The sequence below is a fragment of the Poecilia latipinna genome, unplaced genomic scaffold (assembly GCF_001443285.1).
Source record: "Poecilia latipinna isolate Pla-1442-1.1 unplaced genomic scaffold, P_latipinna-1.0 Scaffold4391, whole genome shotgun sequence".
Taxonomy (NCBI): Eukaryota; Metazoa; Chordata; class Actinopteri; order Cyprinodontiformes; family Poeciliidae; genus Poecilia; species Poecilia latipinna.
In genome coordinates this window covers 4,541-17,918 of record NW_015117007.1, presented here as the reverse complement: position 1 = coordinate 17,918, position 13,378 = coordinate 4,541, and the positions used below count along the sequence as shown (strand labels likewise).

Genomic DNA, 13,378 nt, shown 5'->3' with positions numbered 1-13,378 from the left:
GTCCTGTGCAGCATCGGCAATCGATACTTAGCTGTTTTCTTTCTGCATTAATTACTTCATCACTGCAGTGTGGCCCCAGGGCCACTAACTTGTGGCCTTGCTGAGGTGTCCAGAAAGTCATGATAAACTTCAGCTGACCTGCATCAGTGGGCCTGTGGCGTTTCTCATCTGGTCAAGCGGTCAGTTGGGCAGGCATGAAATCTTAATTAAAGCTGGCATTGTCAATTTTGGAAGTGATGGGGATTGACTCCAAACTATCCCTCGTCTTCTGAATCTCTCATGAACTCTTCTATTTACTTTATTTTACAATCCCTTCAAATCTTAGCCAATAAAGCTAATTGTGAAGAAATCAGCAGGTAGCTGAAATATACTTTGAGTGATCATTTGTTACAAACATGTATAAGTTACTTTGCAAAACAAATATGTAAAACTGTATATTCGTAAGTTGTTTTGTTGAAGAAAAAAACCTTACATTTTGCGTTGTCATATTCCCACGTTTAATTGACTTCGAGTTCACTAAGCACAGCCCTACCGGCTCTAAAGTGAGTTTTGGCTCTGCTGCACCCCCTACTGGATTCTCTTTGTTACTGCAACTCATTTCAAAACTGGTCAGATTTTAAATTTCTTTTTAAGTTTTACGATTTACGACTAGTCTAATGTTAAGTGATAGCATGGGTTAAATGCTTTCATGAAACAGAATAATAAAACTCATCCTATTCAAGCTGTTCTGTTCAATAGAGTCGATTTACAAAATCCTCATCAATGCACAAATGTAAAGATTGACATCAGGAAGTGAAATTAAAATCAAAGGCCAGAGATATTAAGAAGAGCAAGACTAAAAGTTAGAGATCAATAATTTATGTAATGTACTGAATAGAAGGATGTTACCACATGGTCCTGTAAATATGAGTGGGATACAACACAGTGACAGTCTGCACATTCAAATGAACTAAAGCTTGCTGAACTCTTGCATTGGCAGCTCCTCTAATTGGCTGACTTGTGCTTCCAATGAAGTCTGACTGTGGACTGCTCAGGAAACTCCAAGAATGCCAAGTTCTAGAATGCAACTTGTATTTTTCTTTTTTTTAATCTTTGTAAACGGTGACAGAGCTCATGTAAGATGAATAGTCATCATCTGTCTGCGCCACCATGTGGGTCTCTTATCAGTCGAGTCAGGAGGTTACAGATAAACACTGTGGGTCACGCTCAAGAAACTGTGTGCATACTCTTTTTTTTTTTTTTTTTTGGAAGCAACAAGTTTTCTTTTTTTTTTAATACAATTTTTAAGTAAAATCTATAGTCATTTAGTGGAGACAAAACACCAACAACATTGTGAAATATTTACCCTTTTAATTTAGAAATATAATAAACATATCATGATTCTCCATACAGTTAACTCACCAGAGAAAGGCATGGTTTTATTTCCCCCCCTTCAGTTTGCTTTAAGATCCCTAAATAAGGCAATAAAACCCTTTGGTAAACTATCGCAAACAACTTCAAAGATATAATGACGTCATTTACTAAGGTACATTCACAGAATAATGTCCTTTGAAGGATTATCTACACGATGCAGAAGAGTGAGAAGGGTTAAAGATAAACAAGTAAAAGACGAGGCCTCAATGTCAGACGGTTTTCTTTACATCACATCTATTGGGAGAGTCTGCATCGGGCAAGTAAGGCTTTCAGTAAACAGTTCAAACAAATTCAAGCATTTCAGACAGACTCCATTTCTCAATTTGCTTGCAAAGAGACATATAGACAGCACAAGTAGCTCTACGTCATGGAAAGTGAACTGAAAGTAGATGCACTCAAGACAATAAACCTACATGGATGGAGCTACACATAAGTTTGTTACAGTCTGAGGAGGCATGCTGTCATATGATCCCCTTCAGAATATGGCAAGACTTGCAGGTACAATTATTGAGAAACTTTAGATTTGTAGAAGGAATTGATTGTTGTTTAGAGTGCAGAGGAAGCAGTCTGCAGACCCCTTTGAGGAAAATGAGGAGGGACGTCTAGGAAGCGTCTCAGGCATACAGAGGCTCATAGCCACTCCTCCGACTGCTTCTACAGGTTATCACACAGACGCTCAGCATCCCGAAGAACTGCAACGACACAGGAGAGGGAGGGGGTTATTTGTGTATTAGAAGAAAGTAATAAAACATTATCTAAAATGTTTTATTGCTCATTATTAAAGCATTTATCAGATGGAAATGATTTTGGCAATCCTACCTTACCACATTAAAACTGACAACATGATGTGTAATAAGGGGAACATTTCATTCAGATCTTTTATGCTTGAGGTAATTGGAGTTTGCCTTTCTTGGAAGAAAAATCTCTTTGAAAAGCATAATCTGATCAGCGGAGTGTGTAACTGCTGTAAATGACTGGGAGAATGCCACAATGGCCCCTTTTTGTTTTAAGAGTAGATGTTGACAGAGCTGGTATTGTACATGAGGCTTTTGAGATGCGTGCTATTTAATTCGCCAACTTCCATTCTGGAGTACTTCCAGTATGGATGGTGTTCAATACCGACAAGCTGACATCTGAAATCGCTGACATCTGAAATCATCATTAATACGGTAACAAATCAAAGTACTTAAAAGGCACAATATCGATTTTTGTGTGTAAACATGCTGTATACCAGTGTGCATATTAAAGCTAATTTCACAGATGAACTGTAGGTTACCTTGATGATGGCAAACCCAAGAATGACCAGCATGGCATAATTCAACACATCATGCAGGAACTTCTCCACTTTTACCACACACCCCTAAAAAAACAAAGACAATGAGTTCATATTAGAATCTACCCAAAGAGAGTCATAGATACCTAAAAAGAGATCTGCACAGGTAAATGAGCTGGAGACTCAAATCGGAAAGCGTTCAACCAACCCCGATTGTCAACTGGCTGGATAGAAATGCAAAATCAGTGTTTGTGGGGGTATATTTGGAGAAAACGAGACGTATCCAAGTGCTCGTAGTCTACGGTGGCAACTAAAATATTTGGATGTTGAGTTGTCTGTATGATTAAGGAGTTCCAAAATTAAGTTGGAAGAAGAATGGTATATTCTAAGATAGAGCATGCCATGGTGTAGAGGTGTGCCGTTTAGAGAGAGCAAAACATTCAATAGGTAACAGGAAGGTTGAACAAGTACAATCTGGAATTATTGGCTGTAAATATAAGGCTCAGCATTCTGTAGTAGAGAATACACAGTCGTTTGTTTACTGATGCTAACTTCATTAATCACATACATAAGATGCTAACGACAGTTGAATATGTAAAACAGCTTTTTAGCAACTGTGCTTTTAAAAGAAGCCTGAATCAGTGGGTCACAGCTTTACAAAAAAAAAACAAACAAAAAAAAACAAAACACAGAAGTCAGAAATCAATTTCAATATTGACTCTTGCAACTCTAGTAGTAACTTTAATTATTTTATGTTAAAGTGTACAACTACTGAAAATACTTTTTCAAAATACAAGATAAAGTTTGGTCCAATCTGCAATGTCAAAAAAAAATAAAAATAGAGAAAAAAAAAAAAAAAGCATAATTCAGAGACAGGCAAGGGCACAATCAGGAATGACTACATGCAAACTTGTGGATTGTACAGATTGTGTTTGATTTACCTCTTGATAAAACTGGCTTGTTGTGGTGCCGTCACACTGAGTTTTGTTTATGCAGCAAGACTGAGGTATGGTTTTGTTTTTTTGGTACCAGGGGGTGTTGTGCCAGCTGGTGTAGTTGACGACTCCACAGCACTTCAACTGCAACGACAAAAGAAAATTAATTTGTATGTACTTACTTCTACTATGTAAGCAAAGATTCCATAGGTCATGCATTACCGTTTTTGACAAACAACTGAGATAAGTATTGCAAATGGGGCACAAATATTTTTTCTGCCTATGTTGACACAATTGTGAAGCAACAGAGAGATCATCAGTCAAGTCATATTTATTTTTGATCAGTGCACCCTTACATCTTGCTTGCCTAAATACCTTATCTGGATTAAAAGTCCAGATAAGGTATTCTGGGGAGGCTCAATAAGAATAATTATTCATGAACACTAATATGGCTTCCCAGAAGAAGGAAATGCAAACGGAGAGAACAAAGGGAGGAAGTGAAACCGCATGGGTGGGAGAGAGGACGCAGAGCAAAAAGGATGCGTTTGAAAGTAGAGCTGAGAAAACAAGCCTAGATATGTGGACAGGAAGACAAACCTGAGACTGCAGATCATCCACGGCTTTGGTGTCAAGACTGTCTCCATACTTTGTAAAGGTTTCATTCATCGAGCGCTGCAGCTCCTGATTTATCTGCGCTGACTGCAAGATAAAAAGTAGAAAAAGTAACCTCAACAATCGGAACTAAAGTAAAATACATTTACAAAATGGTGAGATTGCGTTATTTTGACTCACTTTGCTTTGGTAAATGAAGATAAACGCCAAAGCAGTCACTTCAGCTGCAAAGACTATCACGATAACCAGAAAGAACTGCAAAAAAGGGGAAACATTTGAAAGAAATTAGAATGTCGAAATTGTTAAGCATTGTGAAAAAATAAATTATGCCCAAAATGAGCAAAACATGCATTTAAAAATCTATTCCCTTCCAGCCAAGTGAACAAACATTGAGAAGATCCAGAGAAGGACAAATGCTTACACAGCCAAGGCCAAATTTGGACTCTCTGAGCGTGGAGCAGCATCCCACCAGGCCGATGACGACCATCACCACGCTGGTAATGATGATAATGCCGGCGGGGATCAGAGACTGCTTGTCCTCCACAAAACTGTCAAAGGTTTTATAGCTCATGATTATGTAGGCGCCAACGTAGGCCAACGCTGCTCCGGCACCCTGCGAGGCAAAGAGAAACATTTTGTCGTCTGAGTGAACAAGTTTGTGGCACAGTTTAGTAAAACCACAGTAGCATTATTTATTTTCTAAATAAATACTTTATTTATCCTGTTGGGGAAATTAAGTGATGTCGTAACTCTCTTCAAAGAGTCATTATCTATGGCTGTGGGCAGGAAGGCTACCCAGCAGCAGTCAGTCCTGCCATATGTCCCAATAAGTGTCTGACTAAACACTGCTGCTGTATGATAATCTCATGACTGTCTGCTAACAGCTAATAACAGCTAACAGCTAATAATCCAGGCAGAGACGACAATATTTCACAGCAACATGTCTTGTATGACACAGTCAGCTGTTGGAAAGCACTGCTAATTCAACTAATTTGCTTTTGTAGCTCTGCTTTTTACATCTTTACTTGGCAGCATTCTTCAAAGGCCAGACATAGTTGGGGTCATAGTTCAGGTATTGCTTAAGTTTGAGATAATAATCAACTTCTCCCGTTTAAAAAACAATATCTTGTTGCCACATCTACACATAAAAGCAACAACTTGAAAGTAAGAGTAAGCATAACTCCTACACAAACCCAATACAGTAACTAATCTAACATGCTGCAGCCATGAGCACAGTTTAATATTTAAAAACCCACAATTTTACAGTCTGTCAGATACAACACACTGCTTCTAAGCTCTTGTCTCTGTGAGGCCAACTGGCTCAAAAGTCCAGTCTGTCCAAACTTTGCATTTATGATTAAATACTTGTTTGCTCCTCACTCTACCCGATATGCCATATATTTGAGACAAAACCTGCTGTATTTGAAAGGACCATCAGAGTATGGTGCAGACTCTCTCCTCATTGCATGCCATAAACATTATTATACAGATACGAGGCAAAACTATAAGGCACTGTGGTCCACTAGACTTCAGACAGACGGGGGGGGGGGGGGGGAGGCAGATGAGAAAACTGGGTCAATCTGTGGATGAGAAAAACTCCCTCTGACGTGGAAGCTGGACTTTGTAACTTTATTGATTGCTTGTAAACACAGTTATAGCAAAAGGAAAAAAGCTCAGACCTTGAAAAGACAATGATACATTTCAAGAAGATAAGTAATAGAGTCACTCGCTTCTTTCTGTCTGACGGGTAAATACGTTAATCCTATTTTCTAAAGTATTTGTCCTGATTTAATTAATTTGTGCTTCAATAGCATATCTGATGTAATTCAGATATGTTATTGAAGATAAGAAATAAGAAATGTAGCAAAGGTTAAAACATAAATAAATAAAAACTACTAAAGTAATTTGTTCTGTACATATAACAGAGAAATATTACAGATATAACACACATATGCATTTGGTTGTAAAATAAGAGCAAAGCAGTAAAGTCTTGTTTGAAAAGATTTCCTTTTGTTGTACATCATGCGATATGAAATCATGTGATCACTCCTGGGTTAAAAGGTTGACAAAGTCACAACCTTATCATTGTTTAGCACTGACATCACCAATCATAAGACACCATGCATGAGTTACTCCTTTGCACATACTGAACAACTTCATATCTCTTTAAGACAAGCTTTGCTTATATAAGTTCAATGTGAGTTAAGCCTAGATAAAAAAAAAAGAAGTGGGGCAGCTTTAGAGGCAAAGGTAAAGCATTTATCTTTTTGTTGACACGCCCAATTTCCCTTTGCCCTTTGAAATTGAGTTGATTTAAATCTGAGTCACTGATAAAAGAAGTAAAACAGCAGTAGAAGAAAGTAATAAACAAACTCAAGTGTGGTGTTTCTTAAGCAAGAACTCTGGTCATATGAAAAATAACTACGAGCGATGGGCTCTTTTTGACTTTGCCTGTTAAAAATCATGCAAAAGGCAAGACAACAAAAATAAAATCAAACTTCCCTTTCATGTATTCGTCACCATCAGAGCTGTTTTCAGTATTACTTCCTCTTTAACGCTACAGCTCTTTTATTGTTTGACTACGTTTTTTTTTGTATGTACAGATGTGTGTTATCTGTAGTCTAGCAATAATTTACATGGACTTAGGTCTCATGACTCAGTTCTCTAATCACTCCCCAGTCACAAGATCCCTGATCCCTGCACCTCTTCCTGTGCTCCTCATCCCCTCGTTTCCCCAGAAAATCTGATCTTGTGCCTATGATGCAGCACAAAGATGTTTACACAACATATGGCGTTCACACGCCGCGTCGCCTCGGTGAAATTTGAGAAAGCCTGTCTGAGGTTATGTTTCTTAATCTGTGGCGATAATTTTTGGAGAGTTCCTTGCAGAACCTGTTGGATCTGTACCCACATTCATGTGGACCACATTCCACACGAATGTTTTTAAAATTAGAAGAACAACTGATCACTTCAGCTCTTGTCCTTGCAAAACTTTGACTTAATGTTTAACTTTGGTCTCATAAAAACACTAAAATTAGACGTCTGTATGACATGTCATTATTTCACAAAGCCATTTTAAGTGACATTGTTAACATTTTAAATCAAGTCTTGGACAGCAGTTAATGTTTTGTGTAAGTTTTTTTTTTACGTCTTGAGCAAATCCTAACACTTGGACAACCCCAAATGAAACGGCGTTGTTCCTGATTCTTGGAAACAGCTGACAAAACAAAACCAAGTTTGACTGATTTCCGAACAGAACTTCTGGGTTTTTTAAAAGTAAGGATGATCCTGCTTGAGGGCTGAAGTTTAGACATTTTTGCTCCATATGCAGAGATGACCGCTGCTGATTTGTAACAAAACAGGAAAACACGTACCTCTTATGTAGGCATTGAACAGAATTTTGTGGCCAAATTCTGAGCTGGTGACTCCACTCACAGCTTATGAGTGGTTAGCATGGCTAGCATTACTGAGACAGTAATACAGATAGTTTTGTGTGTATCCCCTTTATTATAACCCTGAAGCTGCCAGCATTTCTAAATTCAGCATATTCCATGATAGATGCAGGTTGAACGCTCAAAAGAATAAAAATAGGACAATTTTTCTATTATGTTGACTGTTTTCTATGACTGTATTTTTTGTGTTTTTATGATGTAAAGCACTTTGAACTGCCTTGTTGCTGAAACAACAAGGCAGCACATTTATGTGGATATGAATAGCACATTTATTTGAATGTGCTATTCAAATAAACTTGATTGATTGATTCTCTTCTCAGCCTCCCTCTTATTTGCTAACTGTTGTGCTCGTTCTCACTCTTCAGGAGCTAAAATTAAAAAAAATATGTGTCCCGATATAGAAAAGGCAGCTCCATTTTAAATAGCTTCTTATATTTCCTTAATGTTATGAACATATCAAGTAGCTTGAGTCTTCTTCCCTTAGTGAGAGTGTCCACACGGAAAAGGGTTTTTTTATTAGCGCAATGTTGAAGTGGTTATCTATTATCTACACTGAGACAAATCAAATTTTCAAGTTTCCAGTCGCCGGTAAACCTTTCTTTACATCTCTTCTACATGCAGGCTGAGTTAGACTTCAGCGAAAGGCCTACCAGGGCAGTGATCCGGAGAAAACCGAGACAGACTATGGAGAAAGAAGGAAGTCACAACATGGAGGCGGGTAGTAAGATGAAAGCAGGCAGTATCAGTGTTTTCTCCCCCACAGACGGGTAAATCAGACAGTAACGTAATTACACAGGCCTCCGTTGCAAATTGTCTCAAAAATCTATTTAGTTTATTGCTCAAAAAAAAAAAAAAAAAAAAAAAAAAAACATCGGGGGAGCGAGTCAGAGCGGACCAAAGTGTTTACGTTAAAACAAATGTAAATGGCCTGTTGTCTAAACATGGAAGGTGTGTCACAGGTGAAGCAGAATTACTGGAAATGTTAAACGGGGTGGGAAGTCTCATAAATTTCTCTAAATCTCCCCAGAAAAAAAAAAAAAAAAAACTCCACATCCGGCCTATGTGAGCAGAAATAAGGAAGTTACTGTCCACTAAAGCTCACACCCTACTGTGATGTTTATCAAAGCAACTTTGATTTCTGTAAACGCGAAGCCTACCTACTAATAATTACATTAATAAAAATAAAACACGCGGCTGTTGTAAAGTAAATAGACTCGGTTCATATTTGCTTCTGGTTTCTCCCCGAATAGTCCGCATTCAAACCTTAGCAGGTGCAAATTTACCCCCCGCCCCACACACAAAGACACACTTACCCAGAACACCAAGCTGAGGAAGAGCAGGATGGTCTTGGACGTACAAATGCCGCAGTCCATGTTGTCAGACGAAGTTGAGGAGACTGAAGGAGAGCTGTCCTGTAAATTATTTCCCTTTTCTTTAATCTCGCAGTGAAAGGCCACGCTCCAGCTGCTTCTACCGCAGTCACAAGTTTCCTTCTCACTGGCTGACTGCGCCGACTGAAAGGCTGAAATCACATGGTCACATGACTGCTGTAAGGGGATTCTGGAGTAGGGGAGGGGTCACTGAGGCAACTGTTCGAGATTGAACAACAGAGCATTGTTACAATCCAGGGGAAACATTTTGTTAGCGAATTAGCTTTATTTATCTTTATAAAATAAAATAAAAAAAAACAACAACAGCCACAAAGTCAGGAATCTTCAACATAAATGCCCTAGATTAGTCGTTTTTAATGTTTCTTGTGAGATGATACTTCACAGAAAGAATAATCTGACTATTGATGATTGAGTCACTCATACTGAGTCAATCACTCAGTGATGATTGACTCAGTATGTGTTACTGTGTGGTACAGTTATGACATCAAAAGACTAATTCACTGGAATTAGGACTGAATGACCTTTTATCTAGTTTTAACTCCAAAATCATTGTTTATCTTCAGTCCATTTTCACTTTTTAATATAGCTACTCAAGGGTTTTTTCCACTTCAAACTGCAATACTTTTCCAGGGTACATTTTCTAGATTTTATTTTATTTATTTATTTTTTTCCAGTTTTTACAACATTTTTGACTTAAGCGGTTGTCCTATCTGTATATTCTACAGATCACAAAGCAGTTCACTCCTACAGTAATTCTGATAATTCAGCATGTGGTTAATTCTGCTGGGGTTTTTTTTAGCTCCTGAGCTAACTTATCTGTACATATCAAACAATGATCGTAGTATTGGGCTGCATTGTTGGGCAAGTCAATAACACCTTTCTCTTGTAGAAAGAATGTCCTGGGTTTGAAACCTGGTCTGGAAATATGTCGTTTTACTTTGGCATGTTGTGTGAATGGTAAATATATACTACTCCAGTTCTACCATGATGACACTTATTATGATTAACCCATGTTTTCCACATTATTCTTTTGAATTTTTTATCAACTGTCTGTCCTCACTGATCTCCCTTAGCTTTAGGATCTTGACCTATATGACATGTGAGCAGAAGAGACAGTCAAACTCTATCCAACTGGTCAACTTTATTATTGACTTGCAAAGCTTAATACAGGGTACCTGAAATATGAGACACCACGAAACCAGTTCTTGTGCTATCATGATATTTCTCCCACTTATATGAAGTAAAGAGATTTCACAAGAAAATTGTGAGGGTGTTAGTCATTAAACAAGAGCATCATAAAGATGATTTTACACAACTGGGGTTATTATGTCAGTCATGATGGCATGAGGCTCTAAGTTGAAAGTGTTCAAAAGTGTAAGATATTTTGGAGACAAATCAAGTCAGATAGGCTGGACAAAGTTCATTTTAATGCTTACAGTTTTTTAAGAACTAAATTAGAGAAGTAAATGGCCTGACCTATTTTATCTCTGAACAAATGTTTTCATAGGCATTCAAACTCTGGATGTGATTTCTAGCTGCCTTTTGTACTGTATTTTCCGCACTATAAGGCGCACCAGATTATAAGGCGCACCTTCAATGAATGGCCTATTTTAAAACTTTTTTTCATATATAAGGCGCAACAAATTATAAGGCGCATAGAATAGACTCTACAGTAGAGGCTGGAGTTACGTTATGCATCCACTAGATGGAGCTGCACTAAGAATGTCAACAAAACAGTCCAACTCCGGTCGGCAAGGAGAACCTTCTGCGACTGGGCCGGGGTGTGGCCGGACGATGGCCACCCTTCTCCGTTCGTGCACAGCATGTTCATGGAGAACGTGGTGCTAAAATGACCTGCAGATGACCTGATTCTAGACGGTCGGTAGGTAGGTAGGTCAGCCAAACTTTATCAATAGATTACAAACCAGCGTTCTGACAACTATCCCAGCATGCACCGCGTGCTTCTTCTTCTACGGGGAAAATAAAGTCATCGGCTGCTTACCGTAGTTGCTAGACCTTTTGTAGCTCAATATTGGACCATATATAAGGCGCACCGGATTATAAGGTGCACTGTCGGATTTTGAGGAAATTGAAGGTGTTTAGGCGCACCTTATAGTGCGGAAAATACGGTAATTAATAGAACATTTTATACATAAACTAATTTGTAGAATGACCTTCAAGCCATGTTAAACACACTATGGTGCATTCAGGATAACATATCCTGATAGTTTTGGTATCCTATCCCCAAAATTATATTTAATTAGTTCAACATACAGTAGATTGATCGCTGAGAAGATCTGCACATCATGCATGTCGGGTCAAAATGTCCCCTTGTACATGACCCTATGTCTTTCCTAAGAAATTGTCTATAAAATCCTGAAGGTCCAATAAACCAGTAGTCTTTCTTTAAATATTTCCATCCATAAATGTATTTTTTAACTAAGCCTAACTTGTTTACTTGATACGGTTGACTGTATCGAGCAGCACCAAGGAGATGCAGAGTGGGCACACAAATCTTGCCATTATTGCATCTGACTTTTGGGGTTTGCTCAGATTGGGGGTCTATCACATTATAATCTTCAAATAATTTAGTGTTGTTCATATTCACAAAAAAACACTATGTAAATACATTTGCAAAGTTTTCATTTCTGTTAAAAAGTATAGATGAAAAATAAAAAAAACTTTGCCCAGTTTCTGAATTTATACTAGGTTTTATACAAGGACTGAATGATGCACAACCCTGCCAGCATGCCTAGGTGGGCCCCATATGGGGAAAAGGAGGGCAGACCAGATGGGTCCCATATGAGTTTGTCCATGGGTTCCACGGTGGCCCCACATGGGTTTGCCCATGTAGGGCCACAGCCTACATGGGCCCTACATTGCGGTGGCCCACATGGAACCCGCGGACAAACCCATACGGGACCCATCTGGTCTGCCCTCCTTTGCCCCATTTGCGGCCCACCTAGGCATGCTGGCAGGGAGGTAGGCTCCATACTAAACCTCTGGTAAAAAGAACTTTGATGAAGAAGCAGGGCTTGTTTAGTCAGATATTGTTTGTCGATTGTCTCATTTTTATTAAATGAGACAATAAAAATGAGATTTTAAAATAAATGTCTACTTTTAACTTGAACTTGTAAGACCAAATTCTCTTCTTTTGGCACAGTTACGTATTCTGTTTCTAAACATCTGTCATTGTGACTAATTTGCTCCAACATCAGCATTGAGTCGCCACTGACAGGAATAAAGCAGAACTGCAGTCTGATGCTGGACTTTTTGAGCATTCACCTTTGAATGCAACTGCAGGAGGCACTATCAGTGCACCGCAGGAGGCAGCAGGATATTTGCCAATCTTCTCCCTCATGCACACACTTGCAAACTTGCTATCTCTCAGCAGTGCAGAAAAAGACACGATAAGATAGAGCGGGAGAATATATATCTGTTTGGTTTGAGCGGTTTGAATGGGAGAAATATTATCTGTTGCTTCTAGTGAGTTTATCTATTAATGATCTCGTTTTTAATGTAATCTGTCACTTGATAAACAGTCGTGATAAAAACATCATTTTCACAGTTTGCATAGACATACTTTGACTTCTTAAAGCAATTCATCATTTTCAATAAAAGTGTTTTTTCCACAATAGAAAGCAATACTGTCTATTACAATAAATAGGAAAGATATTTCCACTGCATTTTTAAAAGGCTTTGTGCCTGTTGTGTTAGTATTATTTTTTCCCATTTTAAAATAAAATCTGGAAAAGATAAGTAGTTATTCAGATGAGTCTGTTGCATTAGATTTAATAGTTGTGAGTACATACAGAATTAAATAAGAACTCAAAAGTGCAAAGGTCTCTAAAAACTCTTGAAGTTCTGGTGAACTGAAAGGTCAGGACAGGAGAAAGCACAGATGTTTGGGTCACGAAAGCGGAAAAAGGAATTGTGTTTAGTCAATTTGTGTACTCCTCTGATTAAATTGGTTGGGGAGGGAGAACCCGGGAAAATAATCTTGAATTCGTTTTTCTACCCACCCTCCATTGCTGGCTGATAATGTTATTCTGGCTCAGATCCACTTCCCTCCAAAAGTGAAGACAGACACATATTGTACATTTCATGCATAACACATTTACTTATTATGGTGTTTACAGTATTTTTTTCTATATTAAATTGAATTAATTTAATTAATAAAACTGGAATTGAACAACTACTTTAAACAATATGTCAAAAACATTAAACTGTTCAACATGACCTAATAATCATTTATCTTTGATTATTTAGAGGTCAAACTCATTATAAATGTTACACAATGCA

At 38.1% G+C, this 13,378-nt stretch overlaps 1 protein-coding gene across 1 annotated transcript; it reads right to left on the bottom strand.

The window, feature by feature from the left end:
* Positions 1 to 1,344: 1,344 nt before the first annotated feature.
* Positions 1,345 to 9,227, bottom strand: tspan36 (tetraspanin 36). Its single transcript, XM_015025892.1, has 7 exons — positions 8,999 to 9,227; positions 4,655 to 4,846; positions 4,414 to 4,488; positions 4,219 to 4,320; positions 3,628 to 3,765; positions 2,690 to 2,773; positions 1,345 to 2,105 (listed from the first exon to the last, which is right to left on the bottom strand). Exons 1-7 carry the CDS (start codon positions 9,056 to 9,058, stop codon positions 2,028 to 2,030), a joined length of 729 nt encoding a protein of 242 aa, XP_014881378.1. The 5' UTR covers positions 9,059 to 9,227; the 3' UTR covers positions 1,345 to 2,027.
* Between the last annotated feature and the right edge of the window lie 4,151 nt (positions 9,228 to 13,378).